We start from the raw sequence: 24,742 nt of genomic DNA on the forward strand, positions 1-24,742 counted from the left end.
ATTCTGGATTTCCTTGGGTCTTCCAGTAGGAATTGTGATCAACTGGCCTGACAATACAGGAGACGAAATTCTGTATATTGGGGGCCGGAGAGATGGCTCAGTGGTTAAGAGCACTGTCTCTTCATTTTGAAGCTGATGTCACAATAAAGGAGAGATGAAAGGTTCTGCCCTCACAGGTCCGGTTGATTGCATCCAATGGAGGTGGCATTGCATGATTCTCCAGTGCATTCGTAAAATACATTCGTTAGAAGGTCTTTGCTCAAAACAAACAAACAAATCTGCAAGGGGCCCAACCCGAGGGAGTCTGGGAACCAAGTGCCACAGTGTGCCTTGGGTCTTGGACCCCCCAAACGGTGAGCTCTGCTGTCTGTGAGCAGAGGATCTGAAGGCCAGGTGGGACCTCAGCTCTCACCAAGTCAGTGGGTCCACAGGGGCGAGGGAAGGGCTGGGGAAGGGCAAACACAGCATGTGTCGGGACGGTCATATTATTCCTTTATTGATTGATTGACTTTTCGAGACGAGGTTTCTCTGTGTAACAGCCCTGGCTATCCTGGACTTGCTCTGTACACCAGGCTGGTCTCTCAAACTCACAGAGATCCACCCCCCACCCCCCCTGCCCCCGAGTGCTGTGTTGGGGTTAAAGGTGTGTCCAAACATGCCTGGCGCTCTCCCTCTTGCGCTCTCTCTGAGACAGGGTCCCACATAGCCAGGCTGCTCTCAAACTGCTCACACAGCTGGGGCTGGCCTTGAACTCTTGATCCTCCTGTTTCCATCTCCTGATGGGATTTAGGCCAAGCCACCACATTTGGCAATTCCCCTTTTCAGCCTAAGCCAGACACTGTGTTGCCCTAGTGATAAGATCAGCTCCCTGTTCCTGGAGTGGGTGACGGTCAGGGAAGAACAAAGCCAGAGCAGGCCCCTTTGACGACGTTTATTTGAACCCTCAGATCTGCCCCACAAAGAGCTCTCCAGCCCCATTCCATCCCCAGGGAAAGCTTCCTGGGGACCCTTCTGACTCCACCTGCCTGTCTCAATGGGGATCTGGGAAGGGCTGCTCATCCCAGGCCGGGGTGGGATCTCTTGGTCACCCCCTGAGCAGCCCAGCCCCCTATTTGAGGGAGGGGCTGGCTTCAGACACCTCACATCTCTGGGCGGGAAGCCATGCTCCCTCTGCCAGGCCTGTCTCTCCTCCCCTGCCGGGGGAGGGCTGTATGTCCTTACTGTCCATAGGACAGGGTTCCCTGCGTCCTCCCCGCTCAGCCTCAGGCCAGCAGGCGGCTGTACTCTGCCAGGGCTGAGGACTTCTTCACCCCGTCCCAGATCCGGGCAGCATAGTGGAACCTGTGGGCGGAGGGCTGAAGTCAGGGTTGGAAACTGAGGCCGAAGTGAGTTCCCGCACACAGAGGAGCTTCCCAGAGCCTACGGGATGGTGCTGACCCGATGGAGTCCCCTCCTGGGGAGCTGAGAGGCTGGACTTGGTGAGGAAAGGAAAGTCACTCACTTTCCTGCAGTGCTGTGACGGACAAAACACTCAACAGCAGCCGCACAGCCCAGGCCCCCCCTCAGGCCCTGGTGTGGCCCGTGGCAGGGACCTGAGCTCTGCCCCAGGCCTCTGTGAGGGCACGTGCTCTCAGCTCCTCCGTGGCCACAGCAGCTCTTAGAGAGGCTGCACAGGCCCCACTACTCTCCCACTCAACTCTCCCAGCCGGAGCAGGCGGAGGGAGGCGGCACTCCTCTGAGAGCCCCACACAGGGGTCCTGTGATGGAGAGGCTGCCAGGAGGGTAGGGCAGAGTGCCTGCAGGCCGAGAGGGGGACGGGGAGACAGACAGAGAGCCAAGCACCGCTCCTGGGAGGCTGGGCACTCATGACCTTGAATAAATCTCCAACCTAACTACGGTCACTGGTCCCTCTCCCTGCTTATTAGTGGAATTATACCATGAGTGCGAGACTTTGCTAGGAGACATTTCTTTGCGTCTAAATTTCTGTTTGTGAGATAAGGTCTCACTTTGTAGACCAGGCTGGTATGTAACTCGCTATGTCGTTTAAGCTGCCCTTGAACTCACAATGATCCTCCCACCTCAGCCTCGTGTGCTGAGATTACAGGCATGGGCTTTCTTCCAGAAAAAACCCTGTACCAAGCCTGAGGCCGATGGCTAGTCACATCAAACTGCACCCTGCTGGCCCTGGGGAAGTGCTACAGATTAGCAGGGCCTGGAGAGCCAGGGCTTACTGAGGTTCCCTGCCAGAGCGTCCTCCAGGCTGCACTAAGTGGGATCCTCAAGTGTACCCCAAACAACGCTTTTTTTTTTTTTTTTTTTTTTTTTTTTTTTTTTTTGGTTTTATGAGACAGGGTTTCTCTGTGTAGTTTTGGTGCCTGTCCTGGATCTCACTCTGTAGACCAGGCTGGCCTCAAACTCACAGAGATCCGCCTGGCTCCGCCTCCCGAGTGCTGGGATTAAAGGTGTGCTCCACCACCGCTGTCCGGCCCCAAACAACTCTTACCAGTTCTTCTCGGTGAGGATGGTGTGCGACAGCTGAGGCCGAGCCATAGACATCACCTGGCTGCGGAGCTTGCTAACCAAGGACTGGAAGCTGGGGTGGCCTCGGTACCCAGGCAGCAGGGAGAAGAGGGGGCTGGAACCAGGCCCTGGAACATGGGGTGGGCGCTTCAGAGCTCTGCCCCAGACTAGCTCTTCCCGAACCTCTCCAATGCTGAAATGTGGTCCTGAGAAAGGCCCCAGCCGCAGGGCAGGTGGTCTCCCCATGGCCCGGATGTCCCCAAGGTGTACCTGCTCGAGGTGGGTTCTCGCTCTCCGCTTCACTGTCCATGAAGGGCACCAGGAACAAGTTGACCTCGGAGTCCAGAAAGTCAGGCGGCAGCCCTGGGAAGATGTTGCACTGCAACATGGACAGCATCCCTGGGGAACGAACACTTTAGCCCACAGCCGGAGCTGCGCTCTGTGGTGGGGGACTGGTGGCCAGGAAGGCTCATCTGCGGGTCTGTGCCTGGGATGGCACAAGGATCTAGGAGGCCACTGGCCAGCCTAGGAGGAACCTGGGGATGCTCACCCTTGTAGCGCAGGTGGGAGTGTGCCATGAGCTGGTCAATCATCAGGTGCATCTGCCGTAACTTCCGGGGACAGAAGTCTTCCCTGCGTGCCTTGTTCTGCAGGAAGACTGGGTGGGAGGGTGCAGCCGTGAGGCAGACAACGCTTGGCCTTGCCCTGAGTTCCTTCCCTACCAGTTCAGGTCATTCAGTACTTGTGAGCAGGGTGGTGCTGGGGACCTGATTCCCACCATCAAGGATCCCTAACCTTGACAGGCAGATAAGGACAGCTGTGTGATCAGGAACGTGATAGGAACCTCAAATGACACAGTGAGACCTGAGGTTAGAAAGACCAGGGGCGAGTGTGTGCCCATGTGTGTCTAGGAACACAATCCTTGACGAAGAGCACCAGGGAGGACAGAACAGGCAGAGAAGGCGCAGGCACAGGTCCCCACATCAACCCGGAGCTCACTTCGCTCCCCCTGGCATGTCAAGGACACAGAAACAGCACGCCACTCCTCTCCCATGTTGACTCCAGGGTTGGACTCAGACGGTGGGGACCCGAGAGGGAGCCCCAGCTAATCCTCTGACTCCCCCAAGTCCTCTTGCCTACCCGCCCCTCTGGCCCCAGAACAGCTCTCACCAAGGTGCGGGTAGTACTCAGTGCCCTCATCCGAGCCTGCGGAGCTGCTGGACTCGTGGCTGGGGGATGGCGTAGACGGCTTCACCATCTCTGCCGTTTGCAGGAACCTGCAGGTTTGGGGTAAGGGGCTGATTACCACGTATGTGCACCCCCTTCCCACATCCTGGGGAGGATGCCCCGAGATTTTGATGAGTTACAGCCATGCTCCTCATGCAACTCTAGAGTTATGACACCAGCTCACAGGCACCTGGGTCAAGTGTGCAGTGTCTCTGAGCTTCTCTATTATATATATATATAAAGTTGAGTTTTATCGGCATGTGTCTGTAGTCCCTGACACTTGGGGTTTGAGGCCAGCATGGGTTACACAGAAACAGAGCCCACCCCCCACCCAAAAACAAACAAAAACCCCACAACCCAACAAACCAAGAATAAAACCAACCAACACACCCCAAAACACTTTCTGAACCAGTTTTAGGTTCACAGAAAGTAGGGTGCCCATGCTCCCCCATGCACAGACTCCTCATCAGTAACAACCCAGCAGAGCAGAGCATGACTGTCGCTGTGCACTCTGTGGTCAGTCAGGAGACATGCATTGGGCAAGACGTCCCCAGCACAGCGGGGTGCGGGAAGTCCCCTGTGCTGTGCTAGTCCACCCCGTCCCTGTCCTGTCCCCAGGCTTTCCCTCCTCCAGGCTGTCACACGGCTGGAACCACACAGTCTGCAGCCCTCCCACACTGGCTTCTCAACAATAAGGCTCCTCCGTTCCTTTCATAGCCTGACAGCTCGTTCATCTCTAGTGCTGAACAACACCCCACTGTCTGGATGGACCCCCTTCTTCATCCATTCACCTACTCAGAGGCATGCTGGCTGCTTCGGAGTGGCCACCGTGAACAGAGGTGCTATAAATACCTGTGCACAGGTCTTTATGTGGATGCATTTTCACTTTGTGCTGTTTTTCCAACACATTTTCCAAGTGTGTAACAGTAAATAAAACAAACGTGTTGTCTAATGGGGAAAGGAGACCTGTGAAGTACATGGGCGTTCTCCTACATGTTTACCCATAGTTCCAAGGGCCACCTGCAGACCACAGCGTCACAAGGCTCTGCCGAGGGTCCCAGCAGAGCACAGCCCCACAAGAGCCACTTGTCCGGCATTTTTCACATCTGTGCATCCAGTGCCTGGCACAGGGCTCCTTAGTTTACGTGTATGAATAAATCCTGATGCTCCATTACTACGTCACTCATTCGTGGCCACAACCTCCTGCTTCCTGGCGAGACTTCTCTATTGTTGGGAGACCCACCACTAGCCCCATACCGCTACCGTGCCGTTCAGGGTACAGTACTATGTCAGTATTCTGGGTGCTGCGCCAGATGCTTTAGTTCCTTGACTTAGACTGCACAGAATGAGGAACTGAGGCAGGTGCACACTCAACACAGCTGGGATTCAAACTTTGGAGACACCTAGTTTTGAGGACCCTAGTTCTTCCCTGCTCTGCCTGGGCCCCAAGTTGCTCAGGCAGGACTCTCTTCCCCACGGCCCACCACCTTTTCCTGCTGCCCAAGGGACCAGACAGGCAGTGCACACACACACCTGCTAGAAAACAAAACTCCAAGACCTGAACAAGCCCGCCCTGTGCACTCTGCACCCGCCGGTGTGCCTGATCAGACTCTGTGTACTACAGGAACCCGCACCGAGACAGCATCAGACCTGTGGAGTCCCTCCAGTGTGGCAGGCTCCATGGTGGGGGTTTGGGAAGAGGAGGGGAGCCCTGAGGCTGACCTCACACCAGAACATCAGAGAAGATCTGCAGGGCAAATGCTTCCAGCCAGGGACAAGGGGCATGACGAGGAGGGATGGCCAGTCAGACGGCCAGGGTGTCTTCCTGATGGCGTGGGGCCCTATCAGGCAGCATGAAAAGGGCTGTGCCCACTACCCTGAGTGAGGTGAGGTCTGTGGAGGGGTACATGCTTTGCAGGGCCTAGCCATCCATCTTTGCCCGCTGGCTTGCTGACCACTGACTTCCCTCACAGGAGGGGTGGGAGGTTCGGGAGCCCCTCCCCTGGTGTCCAGCCACTCCTCCCAGGCTGTTTGCAGCTCTGTCCTAACCGCACAAGCATGCAGGCAGGAAGGACTAGGGAGGGCTCCATCGACGCAGCCACGGGGAGGCCGTCGTCCCTCCCCTGCGGACCTTCCACCCATGCTCCTGCTACACCCACCGCCCTGGAAGCAGCCTAACAACCGACTGGTGAACCTGGTGAAGGTTTGTCCTGGGCCTTAGGAGGAGAGGGGACAGGCGCTGCCTGGCCTCCACTGTGGGAAGTCAGCGGGGACTCTGGCCCGCGGCCGACCTCCACGGCTGTGCAGCAACTCACCTGTACAGACTGAGGTCCGTGAACCAGTCCTGCACAACGATCACCACGTGGCAGACCGTGAAGAGGAAGGCAGCGATCTGCAGCGACTGTGGGGAGCAGGAGGGGCGGGGGAGGCGCTGCTCTTCTGCCCAGGACACAGCTCAAGGGGCAGGAGGGCGGGCTTCAGGACACTTAGCCACAGTGTGACTTGTCTCCTTACACGCCAACCCTAACTGTGGCCAGGGAGGGAGCAGCACCCCAGCTTACACAGAGGGACTCCAGATTGGGGGCAAGGGGTGGGAAGTGACCGCCTGAGGCCAGAGCTGCCCCCCTCCCCCAGCCCAGCCCCCAGCCCAGGCCCGGCAGGCTCACCTACCTGCATTTCCACATAGGTGTGAGGGAGGTTGTATTCTGGAGGCAATTTGCGGTCATTATTGATGAGGTGGTCCAAGATAGATGGGCTCAGGATGGGCTGCAAGAAGTGAACCCAGGAGGGTGAGGGCAGAGTTTCTGGGGGGGCGCATTCTGAGAGGGTGAAGCGAGGCCAGCAGGAAGGCAGGCCGAGTCTAAAGGTGCAGCGCTGGTCAGCAGGAGGGGGCTAACCACAAATCCCAAAGCAGGCCCAGCTCCCCAGGCCCAGCTCCCCAGGCCCAGCTCCCCAGGCCCAGCTCTCCAGGCCCTGCTGAGCAGCCAAGCCTTGCTGTTCCCATGCGCCTGGTGCCCAAAGAGCTCCTGGTACTCCTCCTACATTTCACAGAGCTTAAGTGAGCCCTGTCCCTTAAAGACTCCTCTTTGTTGTTGGCTGTTTCACATCCTTCCAAGTGTTGCTGAAATAATTACTTCGGTCAAAAAAATGATTAGTGTGAAACTTGATGCGGATTTACAAATCACACCAGCGCATGGAAAAGAACCAATGGTTAGCACACGGAAGTTTTCTTAAAGTCACAGTCGACCGAACACCTCATGAAATCCCTCTGCCACTCAGCAGCGTGTGAACTGCTCTGGAAGGCGCTCTCAGCCCGGTCTTGTTTTGCTGAGCTTTCTTCTCTCCCTCTAGCTCCCGATAGGCCCGAAGCCAGGCCTACTTATATTCAGGTCCCCGCAGACCCTGCACAAGGCCCGGCACCCAGGGCTCCAGGTTTTCCACCGTGTCATTAATGCCTGGAGAACAGAACCTCCCCAAGAGGGAATACCAACCCTGGGCCAGGCCCAGTCCCCGAAGGGCTCCAGACACATGGGGACTGGACACACACAACAGTGGTTCCCACCACAGTGGAAGTGACGTGGACAGCAGTGGCACCAGAGGCTGGAAACCGGGAGTCTTTGGGAGAGAGGCACTGTCTGGGCAAACAGGTAAAAGCGTACAGACTGTTCTAGAGACCCCACCGCTGAGAGCTGAGAGCATCCTGCTCAGGTCCATGTTGGTCCTACTGCAAAACTTTACTGTCTAACCCCCGGGAACCTCCCAAGCAGACAGGCAGTGTGACTGCCCTTTTCTGAAACTGGGGGGGCAGAAATGGAAAAGGACCTGCAGAGGGCCTGAGGATAAGGAAGGCAGCCAGAAGGCCTAGGACACAGGCCTGGTGCTAGGCTGAGGCACCTGGAGGAGGAGCTGAGGACCACTGACCGGGTGTCCACGGCAGGTCAATCCCGCGACAGTACAAGCCTGAGCAGAACCTGGCTCCAGGTGTTGGTCAAGCACTGCCTGGACCATTCCACAGACCCCTCTGAGTTCCCAGGAGGCCGCGTAGAGCCTGCACCCCCACTGACAGGTGAAGGGCAGCCTTGGGGGCAGAGTTCAACTTCAAATCACACTGATGATAAGGTTGAAGTTCAGGATCTAGACGGACACAGACCCAGACCAGACCTGAGGGCACGGGGCTCAGAGATCCTCCAGGCCACAGTGCAGAGGTCAGTGGGAGAGGGCCACAATCTGATAGGAGGATGCTAAGGGCCAGGGAGAGGGGCTGGGCTGGCACCTGCGTGTCTAGGAAGACAATCCGCTCCTGGGTGATGAAGAAGTCGATGCCGCTGGTCTGGTTGCCTCCTCGTTCCTTCATCTCAGCACTCTGCGCCCGGAAGACATAGGCCCTGGGAGGAGGAGGAACACGTGGGTCCGTGAGGTGTCTGGCTCTGCACCTCTCAGGCCAGAGAACAACCTGAGAAGTGGACACTGGAGCTGAGCTGCTCTGCCAGCCCCCCAGGACTTCCATCTCTTCCATCTGTGGCCATGGCTGGGGTGACGACGTGATTCTCACCACGCAGCTTCACTCCGACCTACAGGTACATTTGGTGTGTCCAACTTTTGGTATTTGTGGCACAAATATTGCCATCTACAAAGTTCACACTCAGGAACTGTGCAACTAAGCTGGAGACGGCTTGGTGGTTAGGAGTGTGCACCGTCCTTCTAGAGGACCTGGGTTTGATTCCCAGCACCCACGTGAGAGGGCTCACAGGACAGGGCATCAGACGAGACAAAGCCACCGGCTCCCAAGACTTCCATCTAGCTCCCTAATCAAGGGCGCTCTGAAACCATGGGGATAACGGAGGAAGGTGATGGGATGGGGTGGTGATCTGCCCTGAGGAGAGAAAGGACTTTGTTCCAGGGAGCAGGTAAAGGGGGGCAGGCAGGACACGAGGAGAGGAGAGGAGGGAGGGAGGGCTGCATCAGACTGACGGGGCGGCACAAAGAGCATGACAGGGAGAGAGGCGAGAACAGGCCAGGTTGAGGCAGGAGCATCAGCATGGAGAGACATGCAGACCAATCTTCAGGAGGCACGGGCAGGAGCTGGGGTCGGGGAGGAGGAGCCCAGTGTGCCCTGAAGCAGGAGTGGAGAACAGACTTGGGTTTGGAAAGTGCCCCTTGCTGCTGTGTGCAAGGACTGCAGAGAAAGGTTGGAGGGTGGCTCAGTGGGCAGAGCATCACCTCCGGCGGCCTCTCAGACCTCATCTCCTATAAGCCTCTGCCCACCTTTTGTCTGTAGTGTGACTGAGACCCACGGGCCCTCACTGGGCAAGCTGTTCCCGAGCTACCGACCCTCTTCCTGTTGGCTCTGCTCCAAGCTTAAGGCTGTGTCTACATTCCCTCACTAGGACACACTGCACAGGGCCTGCTCCTCCTTCAGTGCTGGATTTCAGAACTGACCTGGCTGTTGTCATAACTGGTTTTGCTGTCCTTGAACAAGGGTGAGCATGACCTTGAACTTATTGTGTAGCGGAGGATAACCTCAAATGCCCGATCCTCCTGCCTCCACCTCCTGCAAACTGGGACCACAGGCCTGGCTGTCATCATTCTCCAACACGCCCAACGGCTCTAACATGCCAGATGGATTCTCTACACACTCCCCAGAAAACAGGCCCACATGGCACGCTCTGACAGTCGTGCATCGTGGAAGCCAGCACCAAGAACAGGGGCTGGCAACGCAAGAGCATTTGCCACACGTTTGCTGAACTGAGCGGAGGCACAGGCTGGCTGGGTAGGTCTTGGCATCTGCCAGGGGAGATAATGGCTGGGAGCAGGGGCTGGGCACGACGGAGGGGAGATGGGCCGTAAATGAGGTGAATTCTCTAGGAGCTGACGAAGAGAGCCAGAACCAAAGTCTCCCACCTGCCATGGGCAACACAGGTCTAAAAGGCAAACTGAGCCATCGTGGTTTTCTCGGTTCAGGATTTGGACGGACAGCACAGGTGACTGTGCCTGCTGCTGAGAGGGACATGCAAAGAGGCCACCCAAGACGGGAAGCGGCATGGCACAGGACAGCGGTAGATGCAAGTGAGCAGAGAGGCCGGGGGAATGCAGAGGCAGAGGGACCTTTTAGCTCCAGGCTCAGGCAGCAGTGCTCCCTAAAACTCCTTTTCCGAGTTTCCACCAGGTCAAGACCTGGCGAGAACTATGGGCCCTTTCCCTGGAAGAAAAACCTGACACTGAGGCAGCGGGACTGTAGGATAGAGGCCAGCCTGGGCTACATAGAGAACCTGCCTTAAGGAAACAAAACACAACCCCATCCCTAAACAAAACCCAACAACAGCAACAATAAAGGCTTGCTGCAGATGTGAGACTCAGCACATACTGGGAGTGCTCTCAGCTCCTAAATAAAGCCATCTGTGCGCTAAGGTACACTCTGTGCGAAAGCCCAGCCCCAGCTTCTGGGGACAACCTGGCTCTCTGTTCCTTACCGGGTCTGGTGCTGGGACCCTCACTGTGCTGGAGAGTCTACGTCAACTTGACACAAAATGCAGTCATCTGAGAGGAGGGAGCCTCAACGAGAAAACGCCTCCATAAGATCGGGCTGTAGGCAAGTCTGTAGGACTTTTCTTAATTTGTGGTTCATGAATGAGGGCCCAGGCCATGATGACCCTGGGGTGGTGGTCCTCGGTTCCATAAGAAAGCAGGCTAAGAAAGCCATGAGGAGCAAGCCAGTAAGCAGCTCCCCTCCATGGCCTCTGCATCAGCTCCTGCCTCCAGGTTCCTGCCCTGTTTGAGTTCCTGTCCTGACTTCCTTTGATGATGAACAGCAATATGGAAATGTAAGCTTGCTTTTTTGTTCATGGTGTTTCATCACAGCAACAGTAACCCTAAGCTGGTACCAGGATAGTGGGGTATTGCTGTGATAGGCCTGACCATGTTGTTTTGGGGAGGACTGTGGTGAAGTCTTCTGGGAAGTGTTTAATGAGAGTCAGCACACACAAGCTGTGTTCCAGAGGCCGCCAAGATTGCACCTCAAGTTGGCAGCCGAACTTGGCAGTGTAAGAGTCACCCAGGTGGTACTGGTCTTGAAGGCTTGAAGGGATCATGGAGAGCAGCTGAGGCTTGGCACTGGGAGAGGCCAGGGGAGGCCAATGGTGAAGGTGCAGCCTCAGTGGCAGCTGAAGGCCCAGGGCTGAAGGGGTCATGCAAAGTTGAGGCTTGGCTCCATGAAGACAGCCCATGAGAGGTATTGGTGAAGGTGCAGCCCAGTTGCAGCAGAGGACCCCAGTGTTTTCGAGGTGCCAGTGCCATGGTGTCTTAGTGAGAGTTCCTACTGCTGTGATGAAAACACCATGACCAAAGAGCAAGCTGGGGAGGAAAGGGTTTATTCGCCTTACACTTCAGCATCGCTGTTCATCACCAAAGGAAGTCAGGACAGGAACTCAAACAGGGCAGGAGCCTGGAGGCAGGAGCTGATGCAGAGGCCATGGAGGGGAACTTTACTGGCTTGCTACTCCTGGCTTGCTCAGCCTGCTTTCTTATAGAACCCAGGACCAGCAGCCCAGGGATGGCCCCACCCACAATGGGCGGGGCCCTCCCCCATTGATCTCTTATTGAGAAAATGCCTTACAGCTGGATCTCATGGAGGCATTTCCTCAACTGAGGCTCCTTCCTCTGATGACTCTAGCTTGTGTCAAGTTGACATACAAAACCAGCCAGTAAACATGGGATAACCACTGAGAACAGCAGCTGTGGTAGAGTGGAGCCAGCCAGAAGCTAGAAGACAAGCTGTGTGTGCAGCAGACTGTGGAGCTGGAGAAGTGACCCGAGGAGGCCTTTGGAGAAGCCCAGAAGATAGGGAGTGAATCACAGACATTGGACATGGAGTTATTTGTTGGTTTTGCTTGGATCTGATTTTGATTGTGCCCTGGTTCTTCCCTCTTGAAGTAAGAAAGTATTTAACTTAGGTTTTTTGTTTTGTTTTGTTTTTTTTAAATGGGAGCCCACAGTTGAGAGATTTTGATATTTTAAAAGAGATTTTTGATTTTTAAAGAGATGGATATTTGCCGGGCGGTGGTGGCGCACGCCTTTAATCCCAGCACTCGGGAGGTAGAGGCAGGCGGATCTCTGTGAGTTCGAGGCCAGCCTAGTCTACAGAGCGAGATCCAGGAAAGGTGCAAAGCTACACAGAGAAACCCTGTCTCAAAAAACTAAAAAAAAAAAAAAAAAAAAAAAAAAAAAAAAAAAAAAAAAAAAAACTAAAAAAAAAATGAATATTTTAAAGGGACTTAGCTTTTAATGTGTTTGAATCTGTAAACATTGTGGGATTTTTAAAGTTATTTATGTTTTTAATGTGAGATCTTGGGGATCAATGAGAAAGGAAGGTTGTGGCTTAACAGTGATGTGTTTGTGTGTCAAGTTGACAAGGGGTCAATTGTGCTGGGTAGTTTTATGTCAACTTGACACAAGCTAAAGTCATGTGAGAGGAGGGAACCTCAATTAAGAAAAACGCCTCCATGGACACACACCTTTAATCCCAGCACTCGGGAGGCAGAGGCAGGTGGATCTCTGTGAGTTTGAGGCCAGCCTGGTCTACAGAGAGAGTTCCAGGATTGCCAGCCTACACAGAGAAACCCTGTCTCAAAAAAACCAAAAAGAAAGAAAGAAAAAAAAATCCTTCCATAAGATCAGGCTTCACGCAAACCTGTAGGACAGAGGTCCTCAGCCTTCCTAATGTTTCAGCCCTCTAATACAGTTCCTCATGTTGTGGTGACCCCCCAGTCATAAATTATTTTTGTTGCTACTTCACAACTGTAATTTTGCTACTGTTATGAATCTTAATGTAAATATCTGTGTTTTCCAATGGTCTTAGGTGACCTGTGGAAGGGTTGTTCAACACCCACCCCCCAAAACGGTCATGATCCACAGCTGAGAACCACTGCTGTAGCGCATTATCTTAATTAGTGATCAATGGGGACGGGCTAAGACCACGGTGGGTGGTGCCACCCCTGGGCTGGTGGTCCTGGGTTCTATAAGAAAGCAGGCTGAGCAAGCCAGTAAGCAGCACCCCTCCATGGCCTCTGCATCAGCTCTTGCCTGCAGGTTTTGGCTCTGAGTTCCTGCCCTGACTTCCTTCAATGATGGGCTATGATGTAGAAGTGTAAGCCCGATAAGCCCTTTCCTCCCCAACTTGCTTTTGGTCATCACAGCAACAGTGACCCTAACCAAGGCATTGTCCATCCCTAGTGTGAGTGCTCTTTGGTCTTCTCAAGTCCCTCCAGTCCTGCCCTACCTTCCCGCTCCTGCTCGGCCGTGTAGAGGGAGAGAGCACTGAGCTGGATCAGCCTTAAGAAAGAGGCTGGTTGCCGGGCGGTGGTGGCGAAAGCCTTTAATCCCAGCACTTGGGAGGCAGAGCCAGGCGGATCTCTGTGAGTTCGAGGCCAGCCTGGGCTACCAAGTGAGTCCCAGGAAAGGCGCAAAGCTACACAGAGAAACCCTGTCTTGAAAAACCGAAAAAAAAAAAAAGAAAGAAAGAGGCTGGTTAAGGCCCACAGTACGGTGTCCCAAGACACTGGCAGCCAGGTGTCTTCTGTTAAGAGATCCCTTAGGAGACAGGAGGGAGAACATAGTGGCTCTGTGTGTGCCCACGTGCACACGAGAGAGGGAGGAGGGAAGGCATGTGTAACTTATCATATGTGGAAGGTCACGATCCACGTAGGGGGTGGGCTTGGTTAACCTGTGACCCACATGTGTGACAGGATCACCTGTCCCCCTTGTATCTGGAGAGCTTATTTGTAGGAGGGCCAGGCTTCTCTGGCCCAGTGTCAGGATGCAGTTCTTAAGGTCCCCTTCCCAAATCCCTCTTCTAACCCCACCATTTATCTTCATCTCACGTCCCCTCACTGGAGACCCATGTGCGGGTCAGGGACCCCTCACGCGTGACCTGTCCCTGTGCAGAGGGGCTTCATGACACAGGAGGACCAGCACAGGATTCGCTCTCTCCCTGTCCTATCTCCCAGATCCCTGGGACCCTCAACTCTTGGGCTCTGGGCCAGCTTCATCCTTCAACAATCCACTTGGGGCGCTAGAGGGATGGCTCAGCAGTTGAGAACACGCTGCTCTTCTAGAGGACCCGGGTTCGATTTCAGCACCCACACGGAGGCTCGCAACTCTCTGTAACCACCGTTCCAGGAGATCTGAAGCCTTTTCCTGGCCTTCGGTGGGCACCAAGCATGCAAGCAGTACCCAGACATACATGCAGGCACAATACTCAAACGCCTAACAATAAAACTGTTAAAAATCTACCTGAGTAAGAGCTGACTTGTCCGAGGCCAACCAGCTGAGAACAGGCACGAAGCCTGAGGCAGCCGCCACCTTTCAAAAGCCTTAGTGACTGCCTCATTCCACAGCTAGCCCACACTCATCCTCACCATGAGGATGAAGTCACTTTGAAGCCTTTCATTACAACCCCCAATCCCTCCTCCCCACGGGCGGCCACCTTCCCCTGGCCTCCTCCAACCCTGCCCAGTGCCCCTCACCTCTGGTCTTCCTCTGGAGTGTTGGCCGACAACAGTGACATGACCATGGACTTTCCTGTCCCCTGGAGGCCCAGGACACCGACCACTAGCACGTCAGTCTGATCCAGCAGGTACTGGGGGACAGTGGGGAACATGAGCCGCAGAGCCTGGCAGAGCCTGGCAGGGGCAGCCAGGCCCCTTCATGGGCTGACCCCCCACCCCGACCTGGTCAGATCTGAGATCCTCCACAGGCCCTCCCCTTCATCTGGGCAAAGGGTCTCCGTTCTGTGCTGTGGCAGGGTCATGTGTAAGACTCCGGAACCACAGAACAATCTGAGAAAGCTGAGGGAGAAAAGAGCCTCCTGTGGCTGAGAATACACCACACGTAGGGCCTCATCAACCTACTGGGAGACTAAGCAGTGTTGGGCCTGGTTAGCACTAGACAGAACAAAGCAGGAGTGGGAGGGGCTGAGAACCAGCGGGGAAAGGCCAGTGTACTTCAGGGGAGGGGAGAGGCAGGAAGACAGGACCACCTAAGTCAGGCCCCTGCTCTAGGCAGTCTCCGCAGATGGAGTGTGTGCCTAGATCAGAGCGAGGGGCTGGCTGTAAACACCTGAGACCTTTGCCTCCAGGCCACCAGCTTTGCTGATCTTTACCACCAGGGGGCGAAAGAACCTCTCCCAAAGGCTAACTGCTCTGCTGGCAGTTCCCCAGAATCACCAGAGGGACTTAGAGAAACATACTCTGTATCCTGCCCGACCAGAGTTTAATGGGCCTCTGCACCTTAAAGCCAAACTACCCAGGACTGGGTGTTCGCTGTGGCAGCCGATCACATGTGGCTATTTTAACTCATTAAAATGAAACAAAATTGACAATTTTGTCTTCAGCCCTAGGGGTCCCAGTGTCAGTCCTGTACAGAGATGGAGGCTGCCATACTGCGTGCGTAGTTCAAAAGGAAGGGCCACGGTGGAGCAAGCAGGCGGGCCAGGTTAATACACAGCCCTGGCATGCTGCTCTGACAGGTCAGGCTGCAGGGTGGGAAGGACAGCCCTCGACAGGCCCCTGAACAGTGGGGAAAGCACTGGGGCAGAGGCCCAGGCCTGTGGGCCCAGCAACACGAGGCCCGAGCCAGAGCAGGGGCTGCTGGGAAGGAGCCTCTGGTTAGCACCGTGAAGACAGTGGGGCTGGACCTAGGAGGAGTGTGGGAGCAGGATCAGGCCCTTCCTCTGCTGGGCAGTGGCACAGGGGTTCTGGTATTAGGGTAGCAGGGATGTCTAGCAAGAGACTCAGAGCATGTTAGGTTTCAACCTGCCCTGGTGTCACAGGCCTGCCATCGGGCTACTCAGGAGGCTGAGGCAGTTCAAGAGTAGCCTGGGCAACTTAGTGAGTGAGACCCTGCTCCCAGACCGAAAAGTTAGAAACAGGCTGGGGCTGTAGCTCAGGGACAGCGAGCTTGCTTAGAGTACGGGGCCTAGTCCAATCCCCACCGCCCCTCCCCAAACATCAGCAAACCAAGTCTTTCAGCTAAAGCCCCCCAAGTTGGAGAAACTCAGGCCTGACTGACGGGACCGCCTCGCAGGCCCCAGGCTGTTCTGGAGGCGTATGGACAGAGCGTGGGAGCTAGGGAGGCTGTACCTCAATGGCACTGTCACACCAGTTCATCTGGTCGTCTACCAGCTTGATGCTGTGCTTCATGCGCTCCGGGGGCAGGAGCTTGGCCTGGCCCACCACAGCTGGATGGAAAGAGGAGACAGGACGGTGAGGGTCTGAGTGGGCCAGGAGCGAGTCCCTGCCCCGTCTTTGGGGTCCACTTACGGTCCATGGCCGTTGGGGCAGCAGTGCCCATGCCCCGGTTCTGAATCTGGTACACAGGCTGTGTGGGTCTCTGCCCCTCCTTCTCTCCTTTGGGTGGCGCAGGGGCTGTGGGGGGCGGTGGGGCAGTACCCTCAGGGGTGGCAGCCCCCGTTCCAGCCACGGGCCCCTTCCCCTCCTCACGTGGCTTCATGAGCACAATGGGTTTCTCCAGCGGGGCTGGGGCTGGCGGTGCAGCAGGGGCTGTGGTTGGTGGCGGCTGCTTTGACTGTGGGAGTGAGAAGGTTGCAGGCCACTGGGAAGAGCTCCCCTCACCCCCCTTCCCACCTCCCTCCTGAGGTCCTTGATGCTCACCCGCTCAGCTGGGGGCTTTGAGAGAATGATAGGGGTTTTCTGCATGACGTTAGTGCTGGGGTCTTCACTGCCGTCCTGAGGAGAGAGGGGATGCAGCTGCTACTCCAGACAGTCTCCAGGATGCCTCCCACCCCACCCAGGTGCTGGCACTACTGCCATCTGACTGGGAACCCATGCACAACGTGGTTGAGCAAGGGAGCCAGCTTGCTCCCTTGCTCGGAACCTGGACACAGGGCTCCAGAGTGACATCCTCACCACTCCCAACGGCTTCCTCCTCTGGACCAGCCCATGGGAAGGAGTGAGGGCCTGGAGCTTTGCAGCTGGGGTGGGTGGGAACCCCAGTAAGAGACACACCCACTCCCACTTGGTCAACTGTGGGAGTGGGGCAGGAGCGCCACCCTCACAGGACCAGTATAGGACAGAGGGAAAGAGAGCCTGTGTGTCACCCGGTGGGACACCTGACACATGGCAGGTGCGTGCTCTGTGAGAGCCACTGGGACCCTCACCACCTGACTGCCAAGCCCTTGGCCCTGCCCTGTTCCCACGGGCGAACAGACTCCTTCCTATGCCCCACCCTCTTCTGCCTCCCGACCACCCCCAGTCCAGAGGGGCAAGGTCCCCACTTCAGGCCTGCTCCTGCCAGTGGACCCTCACAGGGCCTGTTTCTCCTTAAGCCCTACTCATTGCGCTGGCTCTCAGGCTCCCTGGAACCCCAAGATGATCCAGAGTGCTTTGGCAAGGACAGCTCCGAGAGAACAGCATGGGGGCCGAGGGGGGGTGACAGACAGCTGTGCTCACGAGGCAGGGGTGTCTAACAGGAGGGTGGGGTGAGGGTGGGGGGGTGACAGACAGGTGTGCTCACGAGGCAGGGGTGTCTAACAGGAGGATGGGGTGAGGCTGGGGGGGGGTGACAGACAGCTGTGCTCACGAGGCAGGGGTGTCTAACAGGAGATGGGCTGAGGGGGGGTGACAGACAGCTGTGCTCACGAGGCAGGGGTGTCTAACAGGAGGATGGGGGTGAGGGTGGGGGTGACAGACAGGTGTGCTCACGAGGCAGGGGTGTCTAACAGGAGATGGGGTGAGGGTGGGGGGGGTGACAGACAGCTGTGCTCACGAGGCAGGGGTGTCTAACAGGAGATGGGGTGAGGGTGGGGGTGACAGACAGGTGTGCTCACGAGGCAGGGGTGTCTAACAGGAGATGGGGTGAGGGTGGGGGGGGTGACAGACAGGTGTGCTCACGAGGCAGGGGTGTCTAACAGGAGATGGGGTGAGGGTGGGGGGGGGTGACAGACAGGTGTGCTCACGAGGCAGGGGTGTCTAACAGGAGGATGGGGGTGAGGCTGGGGGGTGACAGACAGCTGTGCTCACGAGGCAGGGGTGTCTAACAGGAGATGGGGTGAGGGTGGGGGTGACAGACAGGTGTGCTCACGAGGCAGGGGTGTCTAACAGGAGATGGGCTGAGGGTGGGGGTGACAGACAGCTGTGCTCACGAGGCAGGGGTGTCTAACAGGAGATGGGGTGAGGGTGGGGGGGGGTGACAGACAGCTGTGCTCACGAGGCAGGGGTGTCTAACAGGAGATGGGGTGAGGCTGGGGGGGTGACAGACAGCTGTGCTCACGAGGCAGGGGTGTCTAACAGGAGATGGGGTGAGGGGGGGTGACAGACAGCTGTGCTCACGAGGCAGGGGTGTCTAACAGGAGATGGGGTGAGGCTGGGGGGGTGACAGACAGCTGTGCTCACGAGGCAGGGGTGTCTAACGAGGAGGACGGGGTGGGGAGCAGGCTCCAGAACAAGCCCATCGGGAGAAGAACACAGGAGCAGAACAGCAGGAAGAGGCTGTGGTCAGATGGGTAAGGCGGGACGTACAAAGGCTCAGGGAGACAAAGGGAAGATCTGCAGCCAGGGACTACTGCTGACACGCTGTGGGAAAACCTGGACGTTCCCCCATGCATGGACTGTGCATGATGCAGAGTCCACGGGGTCTCGGGGCGCTGTGAGGGTTCGCGAAGCCTCCCAGAGACAGTGCACTCTGCAAAGCAGGGGCACACATGCAGCTAGGTGCTGCTGGTGGCATGCAACTCTAAACAGGCACTGGTGCCAGCCCTGGTTCAATCCTCCAGTGCAGTTCCTCTCTGTGAAAGCCCATCACGCCTGTGGGACCTGAGCCCACCTGCTCTCGGTTCCCCTTCCTGCTGCAGCCCCAGTAGCCCACCACACAGGCTACCTCAAGACCTCTGCACACGCCGTTCTGTCTGCAATGCTCTGCATCCTTCACCTGAAATGCCTGTCCCTTCACCTCCTTCAGCCCCCAACTCAAAGTCATCTCTTGGTGCTGGAGACATGGCTCAATGGCTAAGAGCACTTGCTGCTCTTCCAAAGGACCTGAGTTCAGTTCCCAGTACCCATATCAGGTGACTCACAATTCCAGCTCCTGAGGAGTCGGATGCCTCCAAGGGTACCTGCATTCATGTGAACATCCCCTTTCCACATAACTAAAAGTAATAAAATAAACCTTAAAAATCAAAAAACAAAAACTAAAACCACAGAGTCACCTCTTCCCAGGTCTTCTTTGGCCATGTCATCAAAAACAGTCCCTTTATTACCCTCCCTCCTTGCTCCGAGGGCAGCTGTGGACACGGGTATGTCCACTGCCCTCGTACTGAGCCTGGCAGCGGTCCAACCAAACCAGTCACTGGATTCCTGCACGCCATCTGTGGGCTCACTCACCCGTCTCTCTCTTTCCCAGGGTGCAATGTAGTCTCTCTCCCGACCTCCAGGCCCCGAGAGGTTCTGGGGGCCGCTGGAACCCGGCTCCTTCCACCTCCGCCGCCGCTCTACCCCATACAGCCCGGGCTGGCTGTGGCCGGACTCTGACATGGTCACCTGGAGGGAACAGGAGGGTTTAGCGCAGGAGTCCTCCCTCTCCGTGGGGGACGTCTGACTGCATGAAGGCTCTTCTTTATAAAAGGAAGCTCTGTGACCTGCGAGATGGCTCGGTGGGTAAAGACGCGTGCCACCAAGACTGATGACCTGAGTTCAATCCCTGGGACCCACATGGTCCACACACAAAGTTACCAATGCTTCTGGCCTCCACAGACACCTGCACTTACTACACCCACCCACCACTCTTAAAAATATCCTAACAAAAAACAACAAAACCCAAACCCATGAACCAACCAGAGGCTGGAGGGATGGCTCAGCAGTGCGTACTGCTCTTGCAGAAGACCCAAGACCTATTCCCAGTACCCACGTCAGACAGCTCACAATCACCTCAAACTCCAGCTCCAGGGCTCACCGCCCTCTCCTGTCTTCCTTGGGTACTACACGCATGTGCACATAACCACACACAGATATGCACACAGAACAACCCGAGGGAGCTCTGTGGCTGAGGCAGCAGATGGCCACCAGTGGCCTGTATCTGTCCTGACTTCTTCCATTTGGTGAGGTTAACACATAGCTATCCAGAATATAATTCTCCTTAGCTTTTTTTTTTTTTTTTAATTAGGTGTGGCAAATGGTGTGGTAACAGAAGTGTGGTTTGGGAGTGTTCAGAAGCTTCCTTTTACAGAAACAGGTACATGCCTTTTGCCTCTTCCTACTCTTGGCTAAAAGAAATGTGCGTGTGGAGACTGGAGCTCAGGCAGCTTAATGGCAAACACGGAAAAACAAGGCACAAGTGTTGGCAATCCCATAGAGACCTTACATTGTCTACCCCTGAAGGCAGTGAGAAACGAATCTATTGGCAACTACTGAAATGTTCCAATACAAACACAACTCCAGGAGCAGAGTCACATAAAAATGGGATACTCCCCTTCTCGAAACGCAACGTCATTTTCTCACAAATCAGTGACAGAATCCCGAGTTGAAGGACTCCTGATCACCCACATGTGTGTGGACGGTGACAGTGGTGGGGGCTGGCTCCTTCAGGTCCCACTAGGTTCCCGTCTACTTACCTTCTGCTCCCGCTGGTCAGCCCTCCCCCACTCTGAACTTCACAGGCCTCCTCAGCGTCTAATCCTCAAGATGTTCTGAAATGTAAGGCCATGCGACTGTTCTTCACCACTAGTGTTATGTGTTCCCAAGCCTCTGGGGAAAGTTCCTTGGGGTCTTTACAATGGACTCTGCTGCCCCCGAGACCATACAGAACAGCCTGCTCTAGCTCAAGGTCAGGCTGGCAAACCGTGGCCTGCAGACTAAATCTGCACTGTCTCTCCTCTTTCCAAACAAGCTCTCACTGGAACCTGGCCCCGACCAATTTACAGAGTGGCTATGGCTGCTTCCTACAAATGGGAGAAGTAGTAGAGGTGGGGTCAGTGTGGCCCCTAGGACCTGCAAACACAGCATCTGGCCCTTACACTGTGTTCCTCCAAACCCTCCCCATCACCCTTCAGGCCTCAATGACATCCACAGCTTGCTGTGGAACACTCTAGAGCTGAGGGGCAGTTCTGCCAGCCATGCAGGGGCTTGTCTAGCCCCTGTTAGGAGCTAGTGACCTCTCCCTAGCCACAAACTGCACTGACCGAGGCGGAAGGGCCTGACAACAGATGCTTACAGGCATGACTCAGAGCTGAAATGACTGTTTACAGTCTCAGGACCTCTCCCCACAACCTGGGACTCCTTCCTCCCCTGCAATTAACTGTCCCCCTATTATCCTGAAAACCTCCCCAGTGCTTGTCTGGCTCCCTGGCCCCACAGGGACCCTGTCCTCATTCTAAAGTGGCTGCTTACTGTGACTACCCCCATTTCAGGCAAGTAAGTGTCCATTTGCGCAGTGTTCTGGAATCAGTATTTGAGTCTACTTAAGAGCTCTTGTGGGGAGCAATCCAGAACCCGAGAGGCCATCTACCTGCGACCTGGGACTTCTAATGTTGCTTCCGGAGTTCTCTGGGAGCGCTCTCCACAAACCAAGCTAGTGTAATTGTCTACTCTCAGGGTTTGTACAGTGACCTCACAGAAATGCAGTCCGCACATTCTTGGGGTGGGGGCTTCCTGAGTTTCTTCTGCACGCTTGTGTGAAAGTGTACATGTGGAGGCCAGGTGTTGATCTCAGGTGCAGTTTCTCAGGGGCCACCCACTTTCTTTCAAACTGTGTGTGTGCACGTGTGTGCGTGGGCGCACACTCACACCACAAACCCCCGCACAGAGCCATTATCACTCAGGTGGAGGTCAGGCGACCACTTCTGAGTGACCATTTTCTCTTTCCACCACGTAGGTCCCGGAGATGGAAATCAGTTCTTTGGCCCTGGTGGCACCTTTACCTCAGGAGCCTTCTTACCAGCCCCACTTTTTTTTTTTTTTTTTTTAAAGACAGGGCATCTCATGGAAACCGGAGCTTTTCAACTAAGCTATACTGGCTGGCCAAGAACTCCGCACAGCTGCTCAGCTGTGCCTCCCCAGCACTGAGATTACAAATGCAGGCCATCACACCCCACCATTTCATGTGGTTGCTGGGGCTCAAACTCAGGTCCTCATACTCGCAAACAGGCGCTTCAGAGACTGAGCCATCCCCCCACCCCTCGACCACCTGCAGCTCTCCAGCAACTCTTCTGGAGAATCTTCCAGAATTGACAAGTTGCTTTGCAAACTTTTTTCCTGGAGATCGCCCAATTCCTAACTGTTCTAATGCCTTTTCTCTTGAGGCATGACACATTCCGGAACTTATTGTCTACAGTTTTCCTCCTCCTCTCCTCTCCCTCTCAAACAGGGACCTGTTCTGTGTAGCTCAGACTAGCCTCAAACTCACGCAATTCTCCTGCCTTTGGCTCCACACTGCTGGGATTACAGCGTGCGCCACCATGCCCAGCCGTACTTACCCATTTTTTCCAAGGGCTCCCTGGTACTTAAAATTATTTTTATTTGCAACCTTATATGGGGCCTCCTTCCCATACTCAGCCATAAAGAACCCCCAAACCCAATTTCCGCGTATACATTCTTTGGCAGCCCTAGTATGTAAGAGTACGTCGGGCTTCTACGGGAGTATTTCCAGGAATTTCCTCCTGATGTTCTGAGGAGGGCCGTACTACAGGGACACTTTACAGGAGTTACAGTTTCTCTTAATTTATTTGTACCTCCAGCTAACGGTGTCACTAATCCGAGACCTTCAGGCTCTTGCTCACATTGGCCAGCTGCCCAGCACCTTTTAACGGCAGAGCGCGGGGCGGGGCTTGAGCACGCCCCACCCCCTCAAGCCCCGCCCCGCCGGCGCGCATGCTTCTCGCAGGCTCCCGGGGGACCCCTTTACCTAAGGCGGCTGCTGATTGGTTCCTGGGGCGCGGCGCGCGCTCTGAGTGACAGAAGGGCAGCGTGGGCGGGGAAGGTCCTCCACAGCCACCTGCCGAGTAAATGGCGCCGGAAGGCCAGGAGCGTGAGAGAGAGGCCGAGAAAGCGGGTGCCGGCTACTCCGGAACAGGCCTCGGCGTCCCGGAAGCGCCCAGAGGAGGAGGAAGAAGAGGCGGACAGGGCGCAGTCGGCCAAGTCAGGCCCCGCGCTGCTGGCTCTGCGCATGCGCTGCGGGCTGGGCGCGCGCGCGCGGACCAAACGTGCGCGCTAGGCTGAGCATGCGTGAATGGAGGTTCCTGGTTTCAGCACGCATGCGGATTACGGAGGGGGCGGGAGCGCGTTGCGCCTGACAAGGCGCGTGCGCGTCGTTCCGCTGGGCGGGCCCGGGTTTTGGCTAGGCGGGCAGCTCCAGGGATTTCGAGTTCGAATCCCGGGTTTTCAGTAGTGTTGGCAGGACGGGGCAGGATGCGGCGGAAGGGAGGAAGTCCAGTGTTCTGAGCTAAGCGAGTGCTACGAATACAAGATTGGCTCAGAGCTGGCTGCGAAGCGCGATCTTGAAGGACTTTTAGGCCCCGCTCAGCAAAGGCAGCGAGAACACCTAGACCATTGGTTCTCAACCTTCCTAATGCAGCGACCCTTTAATACAGTTCCTCAGACGGGTGGTGGTGGCGCACGCCTTTAATCCCAGCCCTCGGGAGGCAGAGGCGGGTGGATCTCTGTGAGTTCGAGGCCAGCCTGGTCTACAGAGTGAGTTCCAGGACAGCTGGGGCTACCCAGAGAAACCCTGCCCTGAACCCCACCTCCCCACAAAAATACAGTTCCTCGTGGTGTGGGGACCACCAGCCATAGAAATATTTCCTTACTACTTCCTAGTTGTGATTTTGCTATTATGAATGGTAATGTCGACTTCTGTGTTTTCCGACGGTCTTAGGCGACTCTCTGAAAGAGTCGTTCAAGGCCTTCCTTCCCCAAGGGTACACGACCTGCAGGTTGAGAAATGGCTGACCTAGAGAAAGGTTTAGACTTGGATCTGGTGAGAGATGGGCAGCCGGGTCTGATCATCAAGTCTCGGGCATTCGGGGCCTGGTGGAGGACAGAACTATCATATAGATTTCTGGGGGCTGCAAGGAGCAGGGGTCAACATTGGAAAGGCTTCGGGGGCAGCCTGAAGCAGCAAGAAGGCCAGGGCAGCGGGCGCAGTCCCAGCGACTCAGCCCGCCATCAGGAGTCTGTGGTTGCCCATTGAAGACACTGGGGAATGGCGGAGTTCCGCATCCACTATTTCTTTTCCTTTTCAAAGGTCTCAGTGTTCTTAGCCTGCTGTCCCTGTCTCCTTAGCATGTCCTGCCCGCGTGTGCCATCACAACCAGCCCGCTCTCTTGTTTCGTTTTGAGACAGGGTCTCATTGTGTAACCCTGGCTGGCCTGGAACTCATGGAGACCCACCTACCTCTGCCTCTCCTTTGTTTCCTCTCTCTCTCTCTCTCTCTCTCTCTCTCTCTCTCTCTCTCTCCTTTGTACTAAGAAAAGAGAGAGGGCACTGCTATATGGCATGTGCTCTATTACTGCTCTGCATTTCAAGACACACTTGCACACACACACACACACACACACACACACACACACACACACACGCTTGTCCCCAGTGTGGCTGATCTCCATGATCGCCGTCACTCATACAGCACCCCCCACCCCAACCTCCAGCTCTTCTCTTCTCCATCCCCCTATGGGCAGCTGCCAGGACTAAAGTTTGCCTTCCCTTTGAGTTTTCTTTCAGATTTCAATACAGTCGCCCTCCGGAGCGCTGAGATACAGGCGTGCCCCACGATGCCTGGTTTATGTGGCGCTGGGGACTGAACCCAGAGCTTCATGCCTGCTAGACAAGCACTCTGCTGCCTGGGCCACATCCCCAGCCTCTGGAGGATTTTTGTAATTAAAGCTTGGAGACAGAACACACGAGTTTTTCGTATTGGCTGAAGGGGACGTGCAGGGCAGTGATTGGTTGGAGGGCTGTTTATAAAGAGTGCTCGATGCTTCTGGATTCCCTGGAGT

General features: G+C 55.7%; 1 protein-coding gene across 2 annotated transcripts; it reads right to left on the reverse strand.

The window, feature by feature from the left end:
* Positions 1-946: 946 nt before the first annotated feature.
* Smg9 (SMG9 nonsense mediated mRNA decay factor) lies at positions 947-22,905 on the reverse strand. Of its 2 annotated transcripts, none has more exons than XM_059280333.1 (14): positions 22,654-22,905; positions 19,140-19,295; positions 16,413-16,487; positions 16,062-16,326; positions 15,882-15,979; positions 14,268-14,380; positions 8,021-8,132; positions 6,418-6,513; positions 6,063-6,148; positions 3,691-3,797; positions 3,071-3,178; positions 2,791-2,919; positions 2,504-2,648; positions 947-1,341 (listed from the first exon to the last, which is right to left on the reverse strand). In XM_059280333.1, exons 2-14 carry the CDS (start codon positions 19,287-19,289, stop codon positions 1,263-1,265), a joined length of 1,563 nt encoding a protein of 520 aa, XP_059136316.1. In that variant the 5' UTR covers positions 19,290-19,295; positions 22,654-22,905; the 3' UTR covers positions 947-1,262. The 2 variants fall into 2 exon arrangements, with proteins under 2 accessions (XP_059136316.1, XP_059136312.1); XM_059280329.1 differs by lacking the exon at positions 22,654-22,905 and adding an exon at positions 22,481-22,604 and having other exon boundaries at positions 948-1,341.
* Positions 22,906-24,742: the final 1,837 nt, after the last annotated feature.

The sequence above is a fragment of the Peromyscus eremicus genome, chromosome 1 (assembly GCF_949786415.1).
Source record: "Peromyscus eremicus chromosome 1, PerEre_H2_v1, whole genome shotgun sequence".
In the NCBI taxonomy this organism is placed as follows: Eukaryota; Metazoa; Chordata; class Mammalia; order Rodentia; family Cricetidae; genus Peromyscus; species Peromyscus eremicus.

Excerpts from the sequence above, each read along its gene's own strand:
- Smg9 (XM_059280333.1), bottom strand. The coding sequence starts at position 19,289 with ATGTCAGAGTCCGGCCACAGCCAGCCCGGGCTGTATGGGGTAGAGCGG. Across the intron at positions 16,327-16,412 it reads CAAAGCCCCCAGCTGAGCGG|TCAAAGCAGCCGCCACCAAC; the intron begins GTGAGCATCAAG and ends TCACTCCCACAG. Across the intron at positions 6,149-6,417 it reads ACACCTATGTGGAAATGCAG|TCGCTGCAGATCGCTGCCTT; the intron begins GTAGGTGAGCCT and ends TGCTCCCCACAG.